This window comes from Loxodonta africana, chromosome 7 (genome assembly GCF_030014295.1).
Source record: "Loxodonta africana isolate mLoxAfr1 chromosome 7, mLoxAfr1.hap2, whole genome shotgun sequence".
NCBI classification, from domain to species: domain Eukaryota; kingdom Metazoa; phylum Chordata; class Mammalia; order Proboscidea; family Elephantidae; genus Loxodonta; species Loxodonta africana.
Genome location: NC_087348.1, coordinates 31,167,072 through 31,194,414, shown reverse-complemented (window position 1 = coordinate 31,194,414; position 27,343 = coordinate 31,167,072). Strand labels below are relative to the sequence as shown.

At 37.2% G+C, this 27,343-nt stretch overlaps 1 protein-coding gene and 1 pseudogene across 1 annotated transcript; both read right to left on the bottom strand.

The window, feature by feature from the left end:
* Positions 1 to 3,716: 3,716 nt before the first annotated feature.
* On the bottom strand, positions 3,717 to 5,357 carry LOC100677049 (olfactory receptor 5M5-like). Its single transcript, XM_003423372.3, has one exon. The coding sequence runs from the start codon at positions 5,118 to 5,120 to the stop codon at positions 4,137 to 4,139; it is 984 nt and encodes a 327-aa protein (XP_003423420.2). The 5' UTR covers positions 5,121 to 5,357; the 3' UTR covers positions 3,717 to 4,136.
* A 16,093-nt stretch (positions 5,358 to 21,450) lies between these two features.
* On the bottom strand, positions 21,451 to 25,626 carry LOC100677336 (olfactory receptor 5M11-like; annotated as a pseudogene).
* Positions 25,627 to 27,343: the final 1,717 nt, after the last annotated feature.

The window sequence follows — 27,343 nt, the reverse complement described above, 5'->3', positions numbered from 1 at the left end:
CTGTTAAAGAAATTTCTATAGGGTCCCTATGAGTCGGAATCGATTTCATGGCAGTGGGTAAAAGAGAGATTTCATATTCATTTTTCTTTTTTTTCCTCGAATTTATCTTGTTGTTGTTGTTAGGTGACATCCACTTGGTTCCAACTCATAGTGCCCCTACGTACAACAGAGTGAAATATTGCCTGGTCCTGCACCATCTTCACAATCGTTGTTATACTTAAGCCCACTGTTGTAGCCACTGCGTCAATCTATCTCTTTGAGGGTCTTCCCCTTTTTTGCTGACCCTCTACTTTACCAAGCGTGACATCCTTTTCCAGGGACTGTTCCTTGCTGATAACATGTCCAAAGTATGTGAGATGTAATCTCATTATCCTTGCTTCTAAGGAGAATTCTGGTCATACTTATTTTAGTGGAATGTAAATCAGAGGCTTCTAGCTATTCAATATTTTTAACCCAGAAATTATGAATATGATGTTTTAATCTAGAAATTATATGTACTTGTATATATAAATCAAGTATAGTTATACGTGGAATGCATACGCATTGTGAATTATTTGAAAAGTATAAGAATATATATATATATATATTTTTTAAAGTGAATATTATTATTATAGCAGTGTCTCTAGGGATCTGATGGGGAGATATATAGAATGGAGGCCATAGCGAAGATTGTTTAGGAATGAAAGGTTAGAGCTGAGTTAAGTTTGCTCTCCAGAAAGGCAGAAAGGTGCTGTTTGCCTATAAGTGAAAGAAAGGCAAGAGACCTTGGCATGTTAATGCTGTAGACTTATCTGTTTTTACACAAGCGTTTATTTTTGCATCATACCAGTGTACACATTGCAACATTTTTCACCCAAAATCTCTAAATATAGAATCTTATCCCTAACTAGAATTCCCTTTTGCCAGCAAGTTTCCCCCAAAATAAATGACATTCCCACTCATATCCCTCAACTGTGATAGTCATTTCAAAAGCTGAAAAAAATCTGTGCTGGATGAAAATTAAAATAGATATATTCATTAAATAATCTGCAGAAAATCTCCTTGAGGTTAGTAGCAGTGGGAGAAATCACAATGGAAAAGCCATTAAAATTTGATCATAAAACTATTTAAAACTAAGAAGCCCCAAAATTTGGCATGGTATTTATCACAAATAAGATAAAGTGATAAAATTATTAAGATAGGAAAAGTTCATAGAAATCATTTGTAACTCCCAAAACCAATATAAATATCAAAGGTTATAAATAGAAAATTAATAAAAATACAAAAATGCTAAAATTCATAAGCCAAAACATTTATTAGTGATTGAAAACATGAACTCGGTTACTGTTTTGTATGTAACTACATTTAAGAGCATTCAAAAAGACTGGCATTTTCGTAAATTGATGGTAACAAGGAAAACATTAGCATAGTTTTTTGGATATCAAGTTAACATGTTTTAAGAAAACTTAAAAATGTTTGTAGGGTGTTCTTCAACTATTACAGATTGAGGAAAGGCTGAAGACAGAGTCAGAAACTGAGGTGAAGATATTCATTGTAGTGTTATTTTTATAACTGAGAAAAAGGTAACAAGTGATACATAAAAATGCAATCAGTCCTCACTTTGCATGGTACTGTGTTAACAGAAAGCTGTGCATACTGTGAATATATCCTGGCATTGCGTGGTTCTCAGTTATCACACAACTGTGCAAAGTGAGGACAGCCTGTATTTAATAACCCAGGAGGCACAGTTATCTACTAGACAAAATTGAAGGTGGCTATAAATGCCTAAGAGCCCTGTAAGTATGTGATGGCTATGATCACAAAGGAGTGTGATGGTTGTGATCATAAAGAAGTATGCAGATACCAGCTGATATTTTTTATTAAAATGTTACACAGCCATTAAAGTGATGTCTATGAAGTTCTCAGTTAAAGCGATCACAAGATATTTTACATAGTAATTTATGAAAAAAACAGGGTACAAAGTTATATATATTACGCTCAACTTTGTGATATAACATTAAGAAGTAAAACTTGTTCTTTATATCTCTATATGCATTTCCCATAATAAACAATTTTTGCTTTTATATGCGAGAAAGCAAACAAAAAACTGCATATCACCAGATAGTCTGTATTACAGAATTATAATAAAATATTTATTGTTATTGGCACCTTAATGTGAAAGCAGAAAAAAAAGAGGGAGTTAAAAATCTGTATTGAACTGAATGGTCATCCAAATTCCTTCTAATTCAATCTCCTATTATCTTTTCCTAAAGGTACCATGTTCCTGAACAGTTTGAAATTCTTTAGTGTTAAAGAAATCTATGCTTATTTGCTTGTTAAGAGTGTGTGTTAGGAGGACAGGTTAGTCATTATCAACACCTCTAGCTACAGTATCTTAATCTGGAAGACAAATCTCGTTTTTATTCAGAAATACACTTCTCAAGAAAAATGGTGGTGGTTTTATACATCAAAACATTCAAGAAGAAAGCCATATTAAAAAAATGTAACAGGAAAACTGTGGAGATACAGCTTAATGCAATATTGAACAGAAGCATTAGTTTATACTAATGAAGATTTACCTGTAGGGGGGAAAACAAAAATTGCCTGAATATTAAAAGGAGGTGATGTACTAAAATATCTTGTATTAACATTAAGCTATACAGTTAAATAAAAGGTTATTTCAAGGAATGCCAAACAATCTGGAATATGCTTATGCAAAAATTTGATTGTAAAACACAAAAACCAAGTTTTTATGCATATTAGAGTAGCATTTATGTTAAAATAATAAGTACGTAGACAAGAAGTGGAAGGTAATATATAAAATAGTACAACAGATAGTTGTTAATAATATTGTGGAGAGAAAATCACATAAATCTTTGTAAGAAAGGGAAATTCTAAATCAGAATGGGTGTTTCCTTTTAAGAAAGGAATCTGTTTTGATTAATTAAAAAAAAATCACTGCTCAAAAAAATATAAAATATTAAAACCTTTGTTGAAATAATAGAACACATATGATTTTAAATTCAAGATAACTTGATGCAAAAATTCTCCAAAGGTTAGTGAAAAAAACATTTGAAATTAGAAATACAAGCTTCTTCACAGAAGATAATTAGCCTTCAGAAAGGGGAGCTATATAATGCATTACATGAATGTAAATAGCTTTTTTATTCAGGAAAAATATTGTTAATCACTTCACTTTGCTGATAAGAGTTGCTCAGAGATACTTAATATTGATGGCCTGAACCTGTTCAGTTTTTTCCAACTCACAACAATCCTATAGGACAGAGTAGAACTGGGCTGTAATCTTCACGGAAGAAGACTGCCACATATTTTTTCCAAAGAACCGCTGGTGGGTTCGAACCACCGACATTTTGGTTAGCAGCTGAGCGCTTAACTATGTCAGGAAGGAGTGAATATATCATGACTTGGATCAGGCACAACTTAGTCCTCAAAGTGACATTGGTACGCGTGATAAAAGCCATGGTATTTTCAATCTCCTCATATACATACGAAAGCTGGAAGATGAACAAGTAGAACTGAAGAATTGATGCCTTTGAATTGTGATGTTGATGAAGAGTATTGAGTATACCATGCACTACCAAAAGAATGAACAAATTTATTTTGGAAAAAGTACAGCCAGAATGCACGTTAGAAGCAGGGGGGTGAGACTTCATCTCATTTACTTTGGACATGGTAACAGGAAGGACCAGTCATGGGAGAAGGACATCATGCTTGGTAAAGTAGAGGGTCAGCAAAAAAGAAGACCCTTGGATAGATGGATTGACTCAGTGGCTGCAACAATGGGCTCAAACATGGGAGGAATTGTGAGGATGGTGCAGGACCAGGAAGTGTTTCACTCCTTTGTATATAAGGGTTGCTGTGAGTTGGAAATGACTCAACAGCACCTAATAACAACAGAGAGTGAAACTAAAAACTTACTTGCTAATTAATCAGGTAGAGATGAGTTCCTAAGTTAGACTAAAAATACGACCCTACTTTCTGTTCTTGTGTTTTCATCAATCATCAATTCATAATTTCCATTAGATTTTCAATTGATCCCGAACTATGTATACATGAAAAATATTGATAGTCCAGACAACTGGATTCAGGCTGAACCAAGGGAAGAGATAGTTTTGGTTGTTTTTGAGACTTATTGTTTATTGGGAGACAGTAGAAATGGAACTTTTCTCCCTTTTACCAAGGTTTTTCCTAAATGCTCTTCTCAAAGCTTGTTTCACATCCTTGTTCCTCAGGCTGTAGATGAAAGGGTTGAGCATGGGACTCACAAATATACAAAATACTGCCACAATTTTCCCTTGCTCAACAGACTGCTTGTTTGCCGGCCTCAGATACATGCACAAGAGGGACCCGTAGAACATCGTGACAGCTGTCAAGTGGGAGCCACAGGTGGAGAAGGCTTTGCGCTGCCCCTCACTGGAGTGCATCCTCATAATGGTGATGAAAATGAAAATGTAAGACATGAGGATGATGAGCAAAGAACCTGTGAGGTTAATCCCTGCAGACACAAACAAGGCAGTTTGCTTGATGTAAGTATCAGAACATGTCAACATTAGGAGGGGTGGGTCAGCACAGTAGAAATGGTCGACAGTGTTGGGTCCACAAAAGGACAGGTGAGAAGTCAATATTACCTGCATTGTGCCTACCATAGAGCCCCACAAGTAGGGGAAGGTGACCAGGCAGATGCAAACAGGTCTGGACATTCTGCTGGTGTAATGCAGGGGATTACAGATTGCCATGTACCAGTCATAGGCCATGGCACCGAGCATGTAGTACTCAGTAAGGAGCAGAGCCACAAACACAAAACACTGGGCAAGACACCCAGTGTAGGAAATGGTTTTCTTTAAAGATAAGAAATTAACAAGCATCTGGGGAGAGACATTAGTGGAGTAAAAAATATCCACACAGGCTAAATGGGTGAGGAAAAAGTACATGGGGGTTTGCAGTTGAGGAGTGAAGTGGATTAGTAAAATCATGGCAATGTTTCCTGTCAGGGTGATGAGGTAAATCAGGAGAAACACCACAAAAAGTATGGGCTGCAGCTCTGGCCGACTGGTCAGTCCCAGCAGGACAAACTCAGTGGCTTCAGTGTCGTTGTGTTTGGGAACTATCTTCATCTTCATGTTTTCTCATAGGAGAAGAATAATTTGCTTTAGGTAAGAGGAGAAATAAATTACATGCAACTCCAAAATGTGCAAAACTTACGAGTAAACAAATTGGCTTTGAAAGATTAAAGAAAGTTGCTATTTACTTGTACACCAATGCTCACTGCAGTGCTATTCATGATAGTCAAAAGGTAGAAACAATCTAAATGTTCACCAATAGATGGATAGATGAATAAAATGAGATATATACATACAGGAAACCCTGGTGGCATAGTGGTTAAATGCTACAGCTGCTAACCAAAGCGTTGGCAGTTCAAATTCACCAGGCGCTCCTTGGAAACTCTATGGGACAGTTCTACTCTGGCCTATAGGGTCACTATGAGTTGGAATTGACTTGACGGCATTGGGGTTGGGATATACATACAATGGAATATTATTCAGACACACACAAAAAGTGAAATTCTAATATATGCTATGACATATTTGAACCTTAAAAACGTTATGCTAAGTGAAACAAGCCAGGCACAAAGGACAAATATTGTATGATCCCACTTACACGAAATCTCTAGAATAAACAAATACAGAGACAGGAAGTAGATTAGTGGTTAACAGGGATGAAGGAGGGAGGGGATGGGGAGTTATTACTTAACTGGGTACAGAGTTTCTGTTTGGGGTAATGAAATGTTTTGGAAATAAATAGTGCTGATGGTTGCACAACATTGTGAATGTAATTAATGCTATTGAACTGTACCTCTAATAATGGTTATAAAGGCAAATTTTATGTTATATATATTTTATCACAATAAAAATATGCTAAAAAAATTTTCTGCAATTTCCCTCAGAGATCGAAGGGTTTCAATAGCTGCCATCATGTGGTTATGAAGTATATGCACCATACTGTACTAGCCGTTTTGTAACTCCCACTTTAATTCTGTTAATACAAAAGGAATTTGTCTTAGCCCACTGGTTTCCTTAAATAGGCTATAGAATCTGAGTCCATTATCCTCTAGCTTGATCCCTGTGAGAGCCCGATCATGACAAAAATGTTTGAGAGAATGGGGCAAATGCATGACTGTCAGTGGACTCAGCCCATCATTGCCAGGAAAGACAAGCTCTTGTAATTTGGAAGAGCACATGTGTCTTGAGAGCCATAAATCTTAAGTTTTCGGTTGCATATAACTCAGGTTCAATTTCTTCCTCATTCCTCACTTCCTCTCCAACAGCAACTAACCTCTCCCAGTCCCTTGGTGTTTTGTTCATCCCAACGCCTTTGTACCAGATTCACAATGGAAAGTCTGGGCTGTTTCTGCATCCATTATTTCCTTTTATCTTACAAATCTCTTTTTATGTCAAAATATTTCCATCTATCTCATTTTCTTTCCTACATAATTTATATTTACACAACTAAATCCATAATACTAACTTTATACTACCTGATGATGTATTAAATATGTTCCTTGTAAAACGAGGAACAAGACATAGTTTACTATTAGGCTAAGCCAGGGCAATTAGGAAAGAACAAAATAAAACTCATAAATAGTGGAAAAAAGTAGACACTGTCTTAATTTTTCAGAGAACCCAAACGGTAAGTAATAATTAGGGAATCTATTTAAAAAAATACTAGAAATGAGTAAGGTTTCAGGATAGAAGGAAGTCTTGTCAGATCTACCTTCAAAATATTGCATACTCAATCTGAAAACCACTTGTCAGCACTTCCCCTGCCACCACCCAGGTCTAAGACAAAATCATCTTTTGCCCAAGCTACTTCAACGGTCTCACTTGTTCCACACTTGTGATTCTCAATTCTGCAAACACCTGCCAGTGATCATTTATAAACATAAATCACAACATATTACTGACGTGTTAAAATGGTTCAAGTATTTCCATCACACTTGGGCTAAAATCTAACCTTTTTACTGCATTTCACAAGGACCTATGTGATGTCTTCCCATCTACCCCTCCAAACTCATCTTCTGCTGCTTCCTCCTTCCGTCTCTCTGCTCCTGCCACATTGACCTGCTAGCTCTTCCTTGCACATGCTGGGCCCATTACCATGCCAGGGCCTTTGCACTTGCTGTTCCCTTTGCCTAGAATGCTCTCCCTTCAGATTTTTAAATGACTCAATTTACCACTTCATTTAGATATTTCTTCTACTAATATCTCCTCTGAAAGGTATTACCTAACCTCTTGTCTAAGTTATCTCCTTTTCAAATTACTCTTTAATCATGAACCTTGCTTTATTTTTCCTCATATCACTTCCTGAAATTTTTATTTATATTTTCATTGTCTGTACCCTTTATTAGAATGTTATCTACATGAGAGAAGGAACTGTATTTGTGCCACAGATATTTGTCCCCAGAACCTTGTGCAACTATATTTGTGCCCAGAATTTTGGTGACTACTTGCAGCAGAGTAAATATTCACTAAACGTTAGTTGAATGAATAGATGAGTCAATGTGGTAACTTTGCCATCTCACAACACCTAAATTGTCATGGTTTGTAGATTTCTTAGTTCTCTAATGTTACCTGTGGATCCATGGATACTGAGTAAAAACTCTAGCTTTCCTGAGGAGAATGTACAGGAGGGAACACACAGTGTTAACTGTGCCTGACTTGAAACCTCATAACCTATGGTTAGAACTTGCTGGCTAGACTGTTGGAAATTAGGTGGAAGTTAATAAAATAACAAACTACCATTAATCCTCTGTAAAGGCAGGAGGACATAGAAGATTCCTACCCTGTAAAGAATGACTATATTGTTTTGTCAGAGTCACATGCCCAAAAAGCTAACACTTATGTCATTGGTTATTAGCAACATTAGCTTCACCTTGGAATCATGTATGGAGCCTTTGATAACACTGATGACTGGATCCCAGCCTAGCCCACAGGGAGAACACATCTAGGCTCTGACTTTAGATTTTATGCTTTTCTGTTGGTTTCAGAAAGAAAAGAGGGAATTATCCTGAGAGCCTCTGTCTTAGTTATCTAGGGCTGCTATAACAGAAATACCACAAGTGGATGGCTTTAACAAAGAGAAATTTATTCTCTCACAGTCTAGGAGGCTGAAAGTCTGAATTTGGGGTGCCAGCTCCAGAGGAAGGCTTTCTTTGTTGGCTGTGAGGAAAGGTCCTTGTCATCAATCTTATCCTGGTCTAGGATCTTCTCAGCTCAGGGACCCTGGGCCCAAGGGATGCACTTTGCTCCCGGTGCTCCTTTCTTGGCGGTATGAGGTCCCCGTGTCTCTCTGCTACCTTCTATCTTTCATATCTCGAAAGAGATTGGTTTAAGACACAATCTAATCTTGTGTCCTGCCTTATCAACATAACCACCGCTAATCCCATCTCATTAACATCATAGAGATAGGCTTTACAACACAAAGGAAAATCACCTCAGGTGACAAAATGGCAGACAATCAGAAAATACTAGGAATCATGGCCTAGCCAAATTGATACACATATTTTGGGGGGACAAAATTCAACCCATGACAGACTGTATGATCTCATCTCAAGTCCTCTTTCATGCAGGAAACGGAAAGAAAACTTTCTTATGAAGGGTAACACAGCCCCAGGAGTTCACTTCTGGGAAGCCATGAAGAAACACAAATTGTGAAAGTAGAACTTAAGATACAGTTATATTTCAAATGGTAAGCTGGGGTTGAGGGTAGGGCAGTGGGGTTTATGCGTTCTCATGCCTGCCTGTTAAATTTTCAGATTTTTAAAAAATGCAAGTACAGATTGATTGTATTGAATGGAATCTAAGAATCTTTTAGTTGCACATCACATAACAATCCCAAAATGGCAAGGACCTCCATCTGATGGAACCCATAATGATGGACACACCCCAAATTGTTAAGAGACATTTTCCTTCATTCAGTGCTGTTCTCTCCTTCCAAGAAAATGAGAAAATTGGAGGAATCAGGACATTCAAAAAATTGAGTAATTAAGTGTATAAAATCACTCCAGTTTAAGTAATACAATTATTGAAAAGAACCCTGGTGTACTAAGGGTAAGGAAAGATTAAAGCTCTATGTACAATGTAGGGGAAGAAATAAAACAAACCAAATTAATCCACAGAGGGTTTTTTGTCACTCTCTGGCCAAGTGGGGTACTTCAGCCCAAGATTGATAATACTACCGAGCAATGTTGGGAAGGGGAACAAACACAGTAGAGAAAAATGCAATTCCCTTGAACAAAACCAGCATGAGTATGTTCTGAAAGCCCTGAGTGCAGCAATGCCATCGTATTTCAGTGCAAACATGAATTGGAGACTGCAAGAGAAAACCTCTCAAGTGAGAAAGGAAAGATGTTGACATTTCATTTTTTCCTTCTCGTCGTTAATCTTACGTTAACTTACTCAAAACCCTTTAAACTCTTCTCTTAATAAGTGTATGAAATCATTAAATGTATAATGGTGTGGAAACATGTTTTCTTGAACCAAAGCCTAAGGTGCTAGGGTTGGAGAAAATCAATTTCAGTTGAAAGCAAAGTATCATACACAGATGTTTTGAATTCTGATTTCACTAAAGCTCAATCTATAAGCCTACTTTAAACCTTAGCTGTATTGTGGATGACGGTTTAGTAGCTGAGGTCAGGGATGGTTGCAATGTCTGCCTGACATTCCAATACTGACATCAAAAGTCACCTGCTTTCTTTTGGCAGAGACTGTACTGGGCCTTCCTGCCTATGGTTTTGCCTTAGAATGGCAAGTTGCATTTTTTTTTTTTTTAGTCATTACTAATTCCATTCCACTCTATGTTCCAAAAGAGGAAATTATAATAGGTTAAAAGATACTTCTTCTGAGTTTTGTATTTTCAAAACTCCCAGACTTACCTATGGAGCGATATTTCTTAGCCCCCTCAAAGATCCCCCAAGTGAGAGTATTTATACCTGAATGGCTAATGTTGGGAGACTCATCCCTGAAGGATTTATCAAGAAATAACCCATGAGACATCATTAGGGCTCCTTCTGGAATTATTTACAAAAGCCACATCTTTTATGGTAGAATCCTAATTTATAAGTAATAATTAGATGCACATAGTGTCTTTTGATGGAGCACTAGGTGGTGCAGTGGCTTAAGAACTTAGCTGCTAACCAAAAGGTCAGCAGTTTAAATCCACCAGCCACTCCTTGGAAACCCTAAGGGAGGCAGTTCTACTCTGTTCTATTGGGTTGCTATGAGTTGGAATCAACCGGATGGCAATGGGTTTGCTCTTTCTTTAGTGTCTTTTGGTAAATGCAGAAACGCATGGTACAATTTTGATATTCAGATTTATTATGGAGCAGTTAAGATATTTCATTCTTCATAATCACAAAGACTTTTCCACCACATCTGGAATTGTCTTTCCTTTCTCTGAATGCCAGTCACAGTTTTTTCTGCCTCTCTTGAGGCATTTGCCTCCTTCTCTATCTATTTTACTGGACTGTAAATGCTCTGAGGACAGAATTACTGTCAGTTTCATCTTGATAGCCCCTGTAGAGATCAGAACAAAATTTAGGTGCTCAGTCAATGTTTAGTGAAGAGCTATTGAATGAATAATTAAACAGAGATTCTAGGTAGACTGTTGTGAACCCAGTGACCTCTCATGTTAACAGTAATTTATCTCGTTTTCACTGGTGACCTGACTTCATTTCTTCTCATGAGTAAAAATGTGAATGCAGGAAATCAGTGTTTAGACTCTGGTATCTATTTTCAAGATTAGTTTACATAAAATTAATGTAAGCAGACATATCACCATGGCACCTTCTACAAAGACTTATTTAGTGTATGATTCTTGAGCTATATTAATTCATAAAATTTTCCTTCTTTTGGTCCTATTGACATTATCCATTTGGATGCAGAGTGTATTGTACTACTACCCTTGGGTCAGGTTTATATTGACATAATTTTGCATACCAATAAAATAATATAATAGTAATAAATCTTCCATTTAACTGAGATAAAAAGCCCTGGTAGTGGAAACAATTAGGGCTTACCGTTACCCAACCCAGTGCTATCAAGTTGATTCCAACTCATAGTTCCCTCTTTCAAACTTTGCATGCGTATGAGTACTATGGATGGAATAATCTGTTTTTTATTGATTTTGTAGAGCAAAAACAATACCTTCTGAACTTTTCTGAATTTCTAAGCAGTGTTTTGTTTTTTTTTTAATTTTTAAATTCACTGAGAAAGCTCAGTAAACTCTACAAAATAATTTGACACATTCTTCCAAGTTCTATATGTGATGTAAGAAAGAAAAAAAAAAAAACTCAGTGACAGAAAGTGATTTCCTAATTAAAAATACTCCTTAATTGCCCAGGTAATAAAGATACATTATATAACTCTGTCCAAAATGTCTGTCTTATTTAACAAACAATTTCTTTTGGGTAACTTTTCTTTATTGCTCTTTGAACATCTTTGTTTCTCAGGCTATAGATCAAAGGGTTTAACATAGGACTCACAAAGATAAAAAAAAAAAAACAGCTACACTTTCCCCCTCTTCTACAAATGCCTCAGAAGGGGGACACAGATACATGCAGAACAGAGTCCCATAAAAGACAGTGGCAGCCATGAGATGGGAAATGTAGATGAAGAATGCTTTGAGCATCCCCTCAGCAAAGTGGATGCTCACGGTGGCTGTGAAGATGAAAATATAAGATATAAGGATAATTGTTAGCAAACAGGTGAGGTAGGAATCAGTCACTACAAATGTATATTTTAATGTTTGGAGCAAAAAAAAGAAAACAGAAGAAATCGAAATGGAAAATTGACAATTAGCCCCAAAATGTCAGCAGAAGTGTAATAGTGGAAAAGAGGAACAGAAGAACAAAAAAAGAGTTCAGAAAGATAGATAATAAATAGAAAATTGAAGGATTATTGCCAATTTATTGTTATTGCTATAGTTAGGTTGTTATTGTTGTTGTTGGTTCGGACTCATAGCAACTCTATATACAACAGAACTAATCGCTGCCCAGTCCAGTACTAGCCTTACAATCATTGTTATGCTTGAGCCCATTGTTGACACAACCATTGAGTCCATGTTGTTGAGGGTCTTTCTCTTTTTTGCCGATCGTCTAGTCTACCAAGCATGATGTCCTTCTCCAGGCATTGGTCCCTCCTGATGACAAATCCATAGCATGTGATATCAATGTTACTGTTAGATAATTTGCACATCATTCTCTTGGATCACCTTTCTTTGGAGTGGGTACAAATATGGGTCTCTTTCACTCAGCTGGTTAGGTAGCCGGCTGTCTTCCAAATTTCTTGGCATAGACAAGTGAGCACTTCCAGTGCTACATTTGTTGAAACATCTTAATTGGCATTCCTTCAATTGCTGGAGCCTTGTTTTTCACCAGTGCTTTCAGTGCACTTTGGACCTCTTCCTTCAGTACCATGGGTTCTTGATCATGTGCTGCCTCCTGAAATGGTTGAATGTCAGTGAATTCTTTTTTGTACAGTGACTCTCTGTTTCTGCCATCTTCTTTTGATACTTCCTGCATTCTTTAGCATTTTCCCCACAGAATCCTTCAATATTGCAACCGGATGCTTGAATGTTTTCTTCAGTTCTCTCAGATTGAGAAACGCTGAGTGTGTTCTTCACTTTTGGTTTTCTATCTCCAGGTTTTTGCACATTTCATTATGATACTTCATCTTCCCTAGGAGCCCTTCGAAATCTGTTCATATCTTTTACTTTATCCTTTCTTCCTTTGCTTTAGCCACTTTATATTCAAAAGCAACTTTCAGAATCTCTTCTGACATTCATTTTTGTCTTTTCTTTCTTTCCTGTCTCTTTAATGACTTCTTTCTTTCTTCATGTGTGGTGTCCTTTATGTCATTCCACAACTAGTCTGGTCTTTGGTCATTAGCGTTCAATGGGTTGAATCTATCCTTGAGATGGTTTCTAAATTCAAGTGGGATACACTCAAGGTGATAATTAGGCTCTTGTGAACTTGTTCTAATTTTTTTCAACTTCAACTTGAACTTGAATATGAGAAATTGATGGTCTGTTCCACAGTTGGACCCTGGTCTTGTTCTGACTGATATTGAGCTAGTCCATTTCTTTTCAACAACTGTATTTGATTTAATTTCTACGTATTCCATCTAGAGAGGTCTATGTGTATAATTGCCTTTTATGTTGTTAAAAAGGTATTTGCAATGAAGAAGTCATTGGTTTTGCAAAATTCTATGATGTGATGGTCTCCAGTGTCATTTCTATCATCAAGGTCATATTTTCCAACTACCAATCCTTCTTTGTTTCTAACTTTCGCATTCCAATTGTCAGTAATTATCAATGCATCTTGATTGCATGTTTTATCGATTTCAGACTGCAGAAGCAGTAAAAATCTTTGATTTCTTTATCTTAGGCCTTAGTGATTAGTGTGTAAATTAGCTGGTCTTACGTGTAGGTGTATGGGTATTATTCTATCACTAACAACATTGTACTTCAGAATAGACCTTGAAATGTTCTTTTTGATGATGAATACAACACAATTCTTCTTCAATTTTTCCTTTCCAGCATAGTAGAACATATGATTGTCTGATTCAAAATGGCCAATTACAGTCCACTTCAGCTCACTAATGCCTAGGATATCAATGTTTATGAGTTCCATTTCACTTTTAACAATTGCCAATTTTCCTAAATTCATACTTTGTACATTTCATATTCCTATCATTAATGGATGTTTGCAGCTGTTTCTTCTCACTCTGTGTTGTGCCGCATCAGCAAATGAAGGTCCTGAAAGCTTAACTCCATCTACATCATTAAGGTGACTCTACTTTAAGGAGGCAGCTCTTCCCCAGTCATCTTTTGAGTGCCTTTCAACTTGAGGGACTCGTCTTCTGGCACTATATCAGTGGTCAGCTGCTATCCATAAAGTCTTCACTGGCTAATTTTCTTCAAAAGTACACCCCCAGATCCCTCTTCCTAACCTGTTTCAGCCTGGAAGCTCCATTGAAACTTGTCCCCCATGGGTGACTCTGCTGGTACTTGGATACTGGGGGCATAGCTTCCAGCATCACATTAACATAAAAGCCCACACAGTGTAATATTGGGAGGCTAATATATTATACAGTAAATATATCAATTTTTTACTTTAAATGTAAATTGACTAAATCCATCAATTAAAATGCAGAGATTTCTAGATTGTGAAAAAAAAAGAAACAACAATGAAATTTCTATTAGACCAGGTTGAATGGTAAAATCATGTAAAATTATATAACATGAAATAGATGGACATAAAAAAAGCAGGAATAGTTATATTAATATCAAACAAAATAAACTTTATGGTGAGAAGTGTTACCAGATATTAGAGGTATGTTTCATAGTGAAAAATGATTCTACTTAACAAGAAGACATAAAAAACCTAAATATGTCTGCACTTAATGACAGACTTTCATATTTTATAAAGCAAAAACAGACAGCAATGTAGAGAAAAATAGCCACAATAGCCATTAGAGATTTTCACACCTTTGTGTTGTTTCTGTTGTTAGGTGCTGTTCAGTCAGTTTCGGCTCATGTGCAACAGGGGGAAAAAAAAAAAAACACTGCTCAGCCCTGAGCCACGCTAAAAATCATCGCTATGTTTGAGCTCATTTTTGAAGCCATTGTATCAATCTATCTTGCTGAAAGTCTTCTTCTCTTCCACTGCCCATCAAATTTACCAAACATGATGTCATTCTCCAGGAATTGGTACCTCCTGTTAACATGTTCAAAGTACTTGAGATGAAGACTCCTCCTCTTTGTTTCTAAGGAACATTCTGGCTGTACTTCTTCCAAGACAGATCTGTTCATTCTTCTGGCAGTCCATGGTATATTCAATATTCTTTGCCAACACCATAATTCAAAGGCATCAATTCTTCTTTGGTCTTCCTTATTCATTGTGTAGCTTTCACATGCATATGAGGTGATTGAAAACATCATGGTTTGGGTCAGACACACCTTAGTCCTCAAAGTGACATCTTTGCTTTTTAACACTTTAAAGAGGTCTTTTGTAGAAGATTTGCCCAATGCATTAAGTTATTTGATTTCTAAGTGCTGTGTCCATGGGCATTGATTGTAGATCCAAGTAAAATGAAATCCTCGACAACTTGAATATTTTCTCCTTTTAGCATGATGTTGCTTATTGGTCCAGTTGTGAGGATTTTTGTTTTCTTTATGTGAAGTATAATCCATAGTGAAAGCTGTGGTCTTTGATCTTTATCAGTAAGTGCTTCAAGTCCTCTTCACATTTAAGTAAGTATGGTTGTGTCACCTGCATATCACATGTTGCTAATGCATCTTTCTCCAATTCTGATATCCTGTTCTTTTTCATATAGTACAGATTCTCAGATTATTTGCTCAGCATACAGATTGAATAAGTATGACGTAAAGACACAACCTTGACACACACCTTTCCTGATTTTAAACCACACAGTATCCCCCTGTTCTGTTTGAATGCCTCTTGATCTATGTACTGGTTCCTCATGAGCCATAATTAAGTGTTCTGTAATTCCTATTCTTGGCAAACTTATCCATAATTTGTTATGAACCATACAGTCCAATGCCTTTGCATTGTCAGTAAAACACAGGTAGTCATCTTTCTGGTTTTGTCAGCTTTCAGCCAATATCCATCTGACATCAGTAATGATATCCTTAGTTCCTTGTCCTCTTCTGAATCTTGCTTGAATTTCTAGAAGTTTTCTGTGGATGTCCTCCTTCAATCACTTTTGAATGATCTTCAGCAAAATTTTACTTGAAAGTGATATTAATGATATTGTTCAATAATTTTGTCATTCTTTTGGATCACCTTTCTTTGGAATTGGCACAAATATGGATCTCTTCCAGTCTGTTGGTCAGGTAGCTGTTCTCCAAATTTCTCCTTATAGACAAGTGAGCACCTCCAATGCTGTATCTGCTTCTTGAAACATCTCAATTGATATTCAATCAATTCCTGGAGTCTTGTTTTTCAGCAATGCCTTCAGTGCAGCTTGGACTTCTTCCTTTGATTCCATTGGTTCTTGCTCATATGCTACCTCCTGAAATGGTTGAATATCAATGTATTATTTTTGGTAATCTGTGTATTTCTTCTATCTTCTTTTGATGCTTTCTATGTCGTTCAATATTTTGCCCATAAAATCCTTTAATATTGCAACTCGAGGCTTGAATTTTTCCTTCAGTTCTTTCACCTTGAGTAACACTTACTGTGGTTGTTTTCTAACTCCATGTCTTTGCACATTTCATTATAATACTTTTCTTCATCTTCTTGAGTTGCCCTTTGAAATCTTCTCTTCAGTCTTCATTTCTTTCACTTGCTTCAGCTGCTCTATGTTCAAGAGCAACTTTCAGAGTACCTTCTGACCTCCATTTTGGCCTTTTCTTTCTTTCCTATCTTTTTAATTACCTTTTGTTTTTTTCATGTATGATGTCCTGGATGTTAACTTGTCTGTTCTTTGGTCATTAGCATTCAATGCAACAGTTAAGGAGCCCTGGTGACAATGGTTAAGCACTTGACTAATAAGCAAATAACTTGTGGGCTTGAACCCACAAGTATCTCCATGGGAGAAAAGACCCAGCAATCTGCTCCTGTAGAGATTACATTCTAAGAAACCCTGTGGGGCAGTTCTACTCTGTCATATAGGGTTGGTATAAGTTGGAATAGACTGAATGGCATGCAACATCAACAACAACTGTAACTGTCAGAACAAGTAGACCAAAAATCAGTAAAGATATAGAGTATCTATACAACATTACTAATGAAATTTACATAATTGATATTTATGGAAAATGATACCCAGTAACTGCAGAACTCACACTCTCTTCGATTATGCATGGAACATTCACCACTAAAGATCACAGGCTGAGCCAGAAAACTGGTCTAAGTAAATGATAAGGATTAGAATCATAAGGAATATTTTTCTAACAGCCATGGAATTAAATTAGATATCAACAATAAAATATCTGAAAAGTCCCAAATATGTTAGTAATTAAATACACTTTAATAAATAACTCATAGGTTAAATCATTAGGCTAAAGAATAAAATATTACTAAGCGAATGATAACAACAAAAAAGTATGAAAATTAGTGACTTGTAGCAAAAACAGTGTTTATATGGAAAGGTATATCATTTAATATTTAGAGGAGAAAAGAAGTAAATCCCAAGTCAAAAATATAGACTTTCATTTTAAAAATCTAGAAAAGAAGATAAAAATAAACCCAAAGTTAGTTGAAGAAATTAAGAGCAGAAATCAATAAAATAGAAAACATATAAGCAGTACCAAAAAATTAAGAAAAAAATTATTCTATGAGAATTTTAGATTGATAAACACCCATCAGACTGATCAAGAAAGGAAAAAAGAGACAGACAGAAAGAAAGAGGTAGAAAAGAAATTGTTCATCTCGGTAATGTTACAGCAGCTATTTAAAAACGTAGAACATTAAAAAGACAAAAAGAAAAATTTTAAACAATTTCATACCGATAAATTAATTAACATGAATGAAATGAACAAATTCCTTAAAGACACAAATTACTAAAGCAGGCATAAGAAAATGTAGAACATCTCAATAGCCCCATATCCACTTAAGAAATTGAATTCACAATCTAAAACTTTCCGCAAAGAAAACTCTAGGCCACGATAATTTCACTTGTGAATTCTAACAATTTCCTATTTAAGGAAGAACCAGCACTAATGTTACTCAAACTCTTTCAGAAAATGAAGATAGAAAACTTCCCAACTCATTTTATGAAAGCAGCATAATTTTAAAATTAAAACCTGTCAAAGGCATTACAAGAAAAGCAAATTACAGAGAAATTATCCCTCCTAAGCACAGATAAAAAAGAAAAAAAACAATATTTTAACAAATCTAATCCATCAAGGGATAAAAAAGATGATTTAATATTACCAATTTGATTCAATATCAGGAATGCAAGATAAGTGTGATGTATTTTATCACATTGACAGAATGTGGAGAATAACCATAAGATCGTTGTAATAGATGCAGGAAACATTTGACAAATTTCAACATCCATTCATGATGAACATTATCAGAGAAGAAAGAAAATAAGAGAAATTGCTCAACTGGAAAAAGGATAACTGTGAATATCTTTTATAATCATAGCTAAGTATGTACAACTAACTGTCTTAGTCATCCAGTGCTGCTATAAAGAAATATCACAAGTGGATGGTTTTAAAAAAGAGAAGTTTATTCTCTCACAGTCTAGTACACTAGAAGTCAGAATTCAGGGCACTGGCTCCAGGGGAAGGCTTTCTCTCTCCGTGGGCTCTGGAGGAAGTTCCTTGTGATACATCAGTCTCTCCTTGGTCTGGGAGCATCTCAGCACCTCAGATCCAAAGAATGCACTCTGCTCCTGGAACTGCTTTCTTGGTGATATGAGGTCCCCACTCTCTGCTTGCTTCCCTTTTCTTTTATCTCTTGTGAGGTAAAACCTAGTACAGGCCACACCCCAGGGAAACTCCCTTTACTTTGGATCACGGTTGTGACCTGAGCAAGGGTGTTATATCCCACCCTAACCTTAATCGTAGGCAGAGATTTCGATTTATAACACATAGGAAAATCACAAAATGGAAGACAACCACACAATACTGGAAATCAAGGCCTAACCAAGTTGACACATATTTTGGGGGGACACAATTAAATCAGTAACACTAACTTCATACTACCTGATGATGTATTAAATATGTTCCTTGTAAAATGAGGAACAAGGCATAGTTTACTATCAGGCTAAGCCAGGGCGATTAGGAAAGAAAAAAATAAAACTCATAAATAGTGGAAAAAAGTAGACACTGTCTTAATTTTTCAGAGAACCCAAACGGTAAGTAATAATTAGGGAATCTATTAAAAAAAATACTAGAAATGAGTAAGGTTTCAGGATACAAGGCCCATATTCAAAACTCAATGATATATCTGTCTTAGTCATCTACTGCTGCTATAACAGAAACATCACAAGTGAATGGCTTTAAAAAAGAGAAATTTATTCTCTCAGTCTAATAGGCTACAAGTCCAAATTCAGGGTGCCAGATCCAGGGGAAATGCTTTCTCTCTCTATTTACTCTGGGGGAAAGTCCTTGTCATCAATCTTCCCTTGGTCTAGGAGCTTCTCAGTGCAGGAACCCCAAGTCCAAGGGACGTGCTATCCTCCTGGTTCTCGTTTCTTGGTTGTATGGGGTCCCCATGTCTCTCTGCTCACTTCTCTCTTTTATATCTAAAAAGAGATTGGCTTCTGCTTTCTTGGTGGTATGAGGTCCCTATGCCTGTCTGCTCACTTCTCTCTTTCATATCTCGAAAGAGATTGGCTTATTCCTTGTAGATTGAGTCCTGTCTCATTAACTAGCTGCCATTAATCCCATCTCATTAGAATCATAGAGATAAGGTTTACAACACATAGGAAAATCATGTCAGATGAAAAAATGGTGGACAATCACATAATACTGGGAATCATGGCCTAGGCAAATTGATAGCATATTTTTGAGGAACACAATTCAATCCATGACAATATCCTAGCAATGAATAGATATTGGATAAATAACAAAACATAAGCGTTCTCATGACCTTAGAATCACCTATTTTGATTCATTCCCAAGATCCAGTGCACTCTTCTACTTGGAAGCTATACTATTCCATGCTTATAATAAATTCCCTTCTTTCTTAGCTAGTTGAAGGGATTTTTGTTACATGTAAGAAAGAGTGAAACAGAGGGAAAGAGAGCCAGAGACCTTACGAATATAACCCAAAAAACCCTTTGCCGTCAAATCCATTTGGACTCACAGCGATCCTGTAGGACAGAGCAGAACTGCCTCACAGCTTCTAAGGAGCGCCTGGTGGATTCAAACTGCTGATCTTTTGCTTAGCAGGTGTAGCATTTAACCACTATGCCAGCAGGGTTTCCCTTTTTAATATAGTTATTTTATATTCAGCTTAGTGAATATTTATATACCCATAAAACAAACTCATTGCTGTGGAGTTGATCCCAACTCATAGTCACCCTACAGAACAGAGTAGAACTTCCCCATAGAGTTTCCAAGTTGCAGCTAGTGGATTTGAACTGTTGACCTTTTGGTTAGCAGCCTTAACACTTAACCACCACACCACCAGGGTTTCCATATTTATATTCATATACTATTTTATTTCAGACAGACCAATGGAATACTGTGTCATTTAAAATCAGAAAGGGTGTGAGTCAGGATTGATCCTTTCATGATAATTATTCAATCTATGCTGAGCAAATAATCCAAGAAACTGGACAGTATGAAGAAGAGTGGGGCTTCAGGATTGGAGAAAGATTCATTAACAGTATGTGATATACAGATGACAAAACTTTGCTTGCTGAAAGTGAAGCACTTACTGATGAAGATCAAAGACCACAGCCTTCAGTATGGATTACACCGCAACAAAAAGAAAACAAAAACCCTCACAACTGGACCAATAAGCAACATCATGATAAATGGAGAAAATATTGAAGTTGTCAAGGATTTCATTTTCCTTGGATCTACAACCAATGCCCACAGATGCAGCAGACAAGAGATCAAGGCTCATTGCATTTGGCCAATCTGCTGCAAAAGACCTCTTTAAAGTGTTAAAAAGCAAAGGTGTCATTCTGAGGACTAAGACACTCCCAACCCAGCCACGGTATTTTCAATCTCCTGATATGCATGTGAAAGCTGGACTATGAATAAGGAAGACCAAAGCAGAATTGATGCCTTTGAATTCTGGTGTTTGCAAAGAATGTTGAATATACCATGGACTGCCAAAAGAAAGAACACATCTGTCTTGGAAGAAGTACAACCAGAATGCTCCTTAGAAGCACGGACGGTGAGATGACCTCTCTCATACTTTGTACATGTTATCAGGGGGACCAGTCCCTGGAGAAGGACATCATGCTTGGTAAAGTAGAAGGTCAGAGAAAAAGAGGAAGATTCTCAATGAGATGGACTGACACAGTGGCTGCAACAACGGGCTCAAGTATAGCAATAATTGTGAGGATGCTGCAGGACCAGACAGTGTTTCATTCTATTGTACGAAGGGTAACTATGAGTATTAACTGACTTGATAGCACCTGACAACGACAACAGTATTTTATACCTTATGAGTCAGGAATGATTCCAAGGCAAAAAGTTTTTTGTTTTTGTTTTTAATTCTCTACTGATGGAATGACAGACTTTGTCCTCCAATAAAGGAAGAAAATAGCATTTGGGTAAGAAGAAGACATTTAAGAGCTCTGGTGGTGCAGTGGTTAAAGTGCTCCACTGTTAACTGAAAGTTTGTTGGGTCGAACCTACCAACCACTGTGGGGTAGAAAGATATTGCATTCTGCTTCTGTAAAAATTACAGCCTTGGAAACCCTATAAGGCAACTCTGTTCTCTTCTATGGGGTCACTATGAATCAGAATTGACTCACTGGCATGGATAAGAAGACATTAGGTGTTTTGCAGAGCAGAAAACCCTGTATTTGCCCTTTAAATCACCATGGTTTTGTCATCCTAACAAGTTCCAAGGTAATGGTGATGCTCCTGGTTCATGGACCATACATTGAGGAGCAAGGGCCTAGTGTTATGAGAGTATCTCATTTTTTCCCCAGACCTGAGTCTTTCACCTGAGATAGCTGAGACATATCCATGGAAAATACCAAAACTCATTCTTAAGTTGTAGAGACATTTGAGCTAATCTTTTCAAGTTATGGTTTATTGGATAGTGGAGGCATTGCTATCTTAGTGACCATATTTCACCTAAGTACATTCTCTGAGGCTTGCTTTACATCTTCATTCTGAAGACTATGGGTCAATGGGTTAAGCACTGTACTTACAAGGGTATAAAAAACAGCTTTTATTTTGGATTCCTCAAGAGAGTCTTATCTGTTGGTGGTCTTACATACATGCAGAAGAGTGTCCCATAAAATAGGGTGACAGCCATCATATAGGAACCACAGGTGGAGAATGCCTCGTGCCTTCCCTCTGCTGATTTGATGCAGAGGATGGCAGCAATAATGAAGACATAGGACACCAGGATGATGGTGAGGGAGTTGGAGAGGTTGAAGCCAGCTGAGATAAGCATGGTGTGTTTCTTGACGTAAGTATCAGAACAAAACAGTTTAATGAGAGATGGATCGACCCAGTAGAAGTGATTAATGACATTGGATTTACAGAAGGTCAAGGGAAGGTCAGGATGGCCTGGAACTGACTATCTAAGAAGGCATAGACATAAGGAAATATGGCCAAACAGATGCAGGCTTTCCTGGACATACTCACACCATAGCGCAGAGGGTTGCAGATGGCCTCATAGCGGTCATAGGCCATTGCTGACAGCATATAAAACTCAGTGAGAAGAAGTGCGATGAAAAGGTAACACTGGGTAAAGCACTCAGCAAAGGAAATGGTCTTGTCTGACAAGAAATTAGTCAACATCTGTGGGGTTGCATTTGAGGTGTAGCACAAGTCCACAAAGGCTAAGTTAGTGAGGAAGAAGTATGTAGGGGTGTGAAGGTGAGAGTCCAGTCTGATTAACACTATCACGCCCAGGTTGCCTATGATAAACAACCAGGTACAGCACAAAGAGGAGAGGCAAGTCGTTGTGGGTATCAAACTGATATTCTTAAAACAAGCACTTATTGATACTCACTGTGCTGTGTATTTAGAAATTGCAGATACAGAAGTGAACAAAACCTTAAAATCTTCCTGCCCTTCTCTATCTTATATTCAATAAGAAGTAAGTAAGTAAGTAAGTTAATTAGGTGAGTAAGTAAGCAAGCAAGCAAGCAAAATGGTGCTTCAAATAACAGTATGTGGCTGGAGGAAAAATAAGGAACTGAAGTTTTGGGGAACCAACCAAAAAACTAAACCCACTGCCACTGATTTGATTCCAACTCATTGTGGCCCTACAGGACACAGTAGAACTGCCCTATTGGATTTCCAATGCTGCAATCTTTTTTTTTTTTTTTAATTGTGCTTTAGATGACTTTTTATGGAATAGTCTCATTAAATAGTTAGAACACATATTGTTTTATGACATTGGTTAACAGCACCACAACATGTCAACACACTCCCTTCTCAAACATGGGTTCCATATTACCAGTTTTCCTGTTCCCTCCTGCCTTCTATACCTTGCTCCTGGGGTGGTGTGCCCCTTTAATTTTGTTTTGCTTTATGGTCCTGTCCAATCTTTGGTTGAAGGGTGAACCTCAGGAGTGACTCCATTACTGAGTTGAAAGGGTGTTTGGAGCCCATACTCTTGGGGTTTCTTTAGCCTCTGTCAGGCCCACAAGTCTAGTCTTTCTTTTTGAGTTAGAATTTTGTTCCACATTTTTCTCCAGCTCTGTCTGGAACCCTCTATTGTGATCCCTGTCAGAGCAGTCAGTGGTGGTAGCCAGGTACTGTCTAGTTGTCCTGGACTCGGTCTGGTGGAGGCCTTGGTAGATGAGGTCCATTAGTCCTTTGGAATAATCTTTCCCTTGTATCTTTAGTTTTCTTCATTTTTCGTTGCTCCTGAAGAGGTGAGACCATTGGAATATCATAGATGGTCACTCACAGGCTTCTAAGGCCCCAGATGCTACTCACCAAAGTAGAATGTAGAACATTTCCTTTATAAACTATGTTATGCCAGTTGAGCTAGCTGTTCCCTGAGATCATGGTCCCCATAGTCCTCAGCCCAGCAGTTTGGTCCCTTAGGAAGTTTGTGTGTGTCTATGGAGCTTCCATGACCTTGCAAGGCCAAAATCTTTATGGAAGCAGGCTGCCACATCTTTCTCCAGGGGAGTAGCCGGTGGGTTCCAACCACCGACCTTTCAGTTAGCAGCCAAATGCTTTAAGATCTGCATCACCAGGGCTCTGGACTACTGGAAAGGGTGTTGAAATTTTAAATAGGAACATCAGAAAAGACCTCACCAAAATGATGACTTCTTTTTTTAGCAACAAATCAAAGGAGGAAGAAAACAACCAATAAGCATATCTTGGGAAGGGTATTCTGGGAGAATAAAGAGAAGGTGCAAAAATACCATGTGCACTCATTTGTTGACAACTGCTAGTGATGTGTGAGCATGTGTATGTGCATGTGTGTGTACATGTGTGTGTGTGTGTGCATGCAGCATGCAGACTTCTATGTTCAGAGAAGAATTCCTTCAAGCAAACAAAATTTCTAAATGGACCTGGAGCGTATGCCCACCTCTGTCAACAGCTAACTCTCTGGGTGAACTTGTGTAACATTTAGTTCAGTAACAGTCTTTGCCAAATAAATAAATAAAATTAGATTATGACAAGCTGCTCTTGCTCTAACACCCAGGAAGCTGAAGGAGTCAGAACTTTAGTATTGAGAAAGTCAGACTTTGTGAATCTAATTTTAATCCATGATTCTAATTCTGGCTCCACCAGTTATGAACCGTGTGATACTGGCGAGGTATTCAGCCTGCTTGGCCTCTGTTTCCTGAGCTGTAAAACAGGAAATGGGGTCGAAATGAGAAGTAAAATAGCACTCTTAACTAAAGCTTTGCATAGAGTAAGCATATAATGAGAGTGGTTACAAATAAAGTTAACTTTTTTCATAGATGGCTCTCTCTACTTCCTCTACTTCTTTGCACACAGCCACTGAGGGAAAAGCACGTTCACTTGTAGAAACAAAACTCTATTCGTGTGCCCCACTGACTTGCAAGGTCAAAAAAAAAACCTGATTTTTAAGGTGGGAAAATGTGTATAATTTGTGAGCCTTAGGGTAAGAACTTAGTACAATTTCTTCTTGGTTAAGTATAAAAATAGTAAAACACAAAGACTTATTTCTGATTCTGATCAGCACTGATTTCTCATCATGTCATGAAGGAAGTCTCCTGATGTCTCTCTAAGCTACTAAATGAAGTTGTATTTATAGCAGAATGAGGGAGGTGGGGACCTGCCCACTAAAGCAATTCTCAGAAGAACTGAGGAGTAGCAGTGATGAGTATTACATCCTGAATTGCCCCCCTTGGGTTTAACTGGAACTCTCTGGGATCAGGAAGATAATCATGTACTTTAGTCACATTTCCTATCATTTCAAATTTCCCAGTGTTTATTTCAAGAGCTCTGTGACAGGCACACAAAGAGGTTTCATCTTGAAATTTTGACAATGATCTGATTTTTATGTTTTCCTTTTATATTAGAGCAAAATGATCTATTTTTCTAAAATCCAAGCTCTTCGTGATATCCTTTCTGTGAGCACAGGCGTTTTGAGTATTGTCAGCCGTAAGGAGGATTGTTAAACAGACGATGTCATTCAGCACACATCTTGCTGAGCACTTCCTATGTGTCAAGGGATTTCACAGACATAGTTTAATTGATTCCTTATAGTATCCCTTTGTGATAGGTACAGCCTTCAACTTCACTAGACAGGCTCTACGGAAGGAATGGTGGCCAACTAGCTAACCCAGGGCTCTGGGTAGTGCATATAGTTAACATGCTTGGCTGCTAAGCAAAAGTTGTAGATTCAACACTACTATAAGACAACTTGGAAAAAAAGACCTAGTAACCTACTTCTGAAAAACCAGCCATTGAAAATCTTATTAGCACACCACTATTAAGACACGCATGGGTTGCCATGTTGGAATCTACTCAAGGGCAATTGGTAGTTCACCCAGTGCCATTTAGCTATTATGTGGCCTGGCTATTTTCTGAATTGTAGGTGGCTATCATTCCTCAACCTATAATCATAGTTCTTCCTTCTTTCTCTCACCATTTTTAAATATTTCCTCGCTTCCCTCCAATAACATGCTATATATAACCAATAAGTTGTGAGACTGGAATTCAAGCAGGCTGAACAATAGTCCTTTATATCAAGTTGTTGTTGAGAGTTTAGCAAAGAAATGTGACTTGTTGACACAATACTAAACATTCTCTGAGTATCATTGTACTCATTTATTCAGTCATTGGTGTGTCAAACAAATGCTCAGGAAACATCTTCTATATGCCACTGTGTTGTCAATGTAAGAAGCATAAAAGAAAGTCAAAAGATGGTTTGTGTCCTTAAAGCGTTTCTGCCTCATTGTGGGAAGGATGAGGCATCCATATTTTAAGTTTCACAATCAAGTTTTAGATTGTGAGGAATTCATGAAAATCACATTGCAAGGTGATAGAGACTAGTTAGAGCTTTCACACAACCATAATGTAACATTTATAATAATGGTGAAATGGTTTGCCCTGGACTACTAAATTAACACCACAGAAGAGTGGCCTGGCAATCAGCTTCCATTAAGATTATGGCCAGGAAAACTGTATGGAGGAATTCTACTCTATACACACAGGGGTGGTATGATTCAGAATCAGCTTCATGGGAACTGGTTTGGTTGTGGTTTATTAACTCAACAAATATTTTTTGAGAATCACATATATCCTAGGTTTCATGATAAATACTGACTTTAAAAATGGTGAGTAATGGACCTTGTCTTGGTGGAGCTGACCACCTGGTGGAAAATATGGTCAATGAATGCAGAACAGATGGTAACTTGAAAAGCAAGTAAAACCACAGGTAGAGAATATTTGTAGCGGTGTTTACCAAAATAAGTGGGTTGATACAAGACAAAATATAGCATTCAAATATATATATACTTTTTTTTTTTTCCTTTCTTATTCTCTTAGCCACCACTACTGAAACAATGCAGTTGGTCTTTGTCCTTCTGAGGAAATGATGAACATAGCCTCTGGAAGAAAAAATAGATATTTCTGTTCACTTTAAAGGAGACTTTGCTCAGAGACCCTTTAAGAAAACGCTTTAACATTCATGCTTCCAGTGGAGATGTGGCTGGTGTATTATTAAGCTATTATAAGAGAGTTTTTAACTGATAACTGACAACTGACAAGCTGGATCTACAACTAAGAGCCCAGAAAGAGACCGATGCATGTATGAAAATTCAACGCATAACAGAGTTTGCATTACAAATTTAATGAGAAAAAAAAAGGTTATTCAATAAATGGAAAACGGGCTATGTTCATTAAGAAAATATAATTATTTGCTCTTTTGCACAATTTATACTTCCAGAAAGAATAAAGACCTAAAAGCAAAACTTATATCTCTATATATAATACAAATGATGTTTTTAGACAAGATATACAAAGCCCAGATATGAATAGATGTGACCTATATTAAAATGAACTTGTGCACCACAAAATGCATCATACACAAAAACTAAATACAAGTTAGAAATAGGCTGAATATATTCACACTGTATATAACATTAAAAAAATTGATACTTAGAATATATAAGGAGCAATTACAAATGGATAAAATAAAGCATAAAATAACCCAACTGAAAAGTGGGCA

Coding starts and splice junctions, on each gene's coding strand:
- LOC100677049 (XM_003423372.3), bottom strand. CDS start 5,120: ATGAAGATGAAGATAGTTCCCAAACACAACGACACTGAAGCCACTGAG.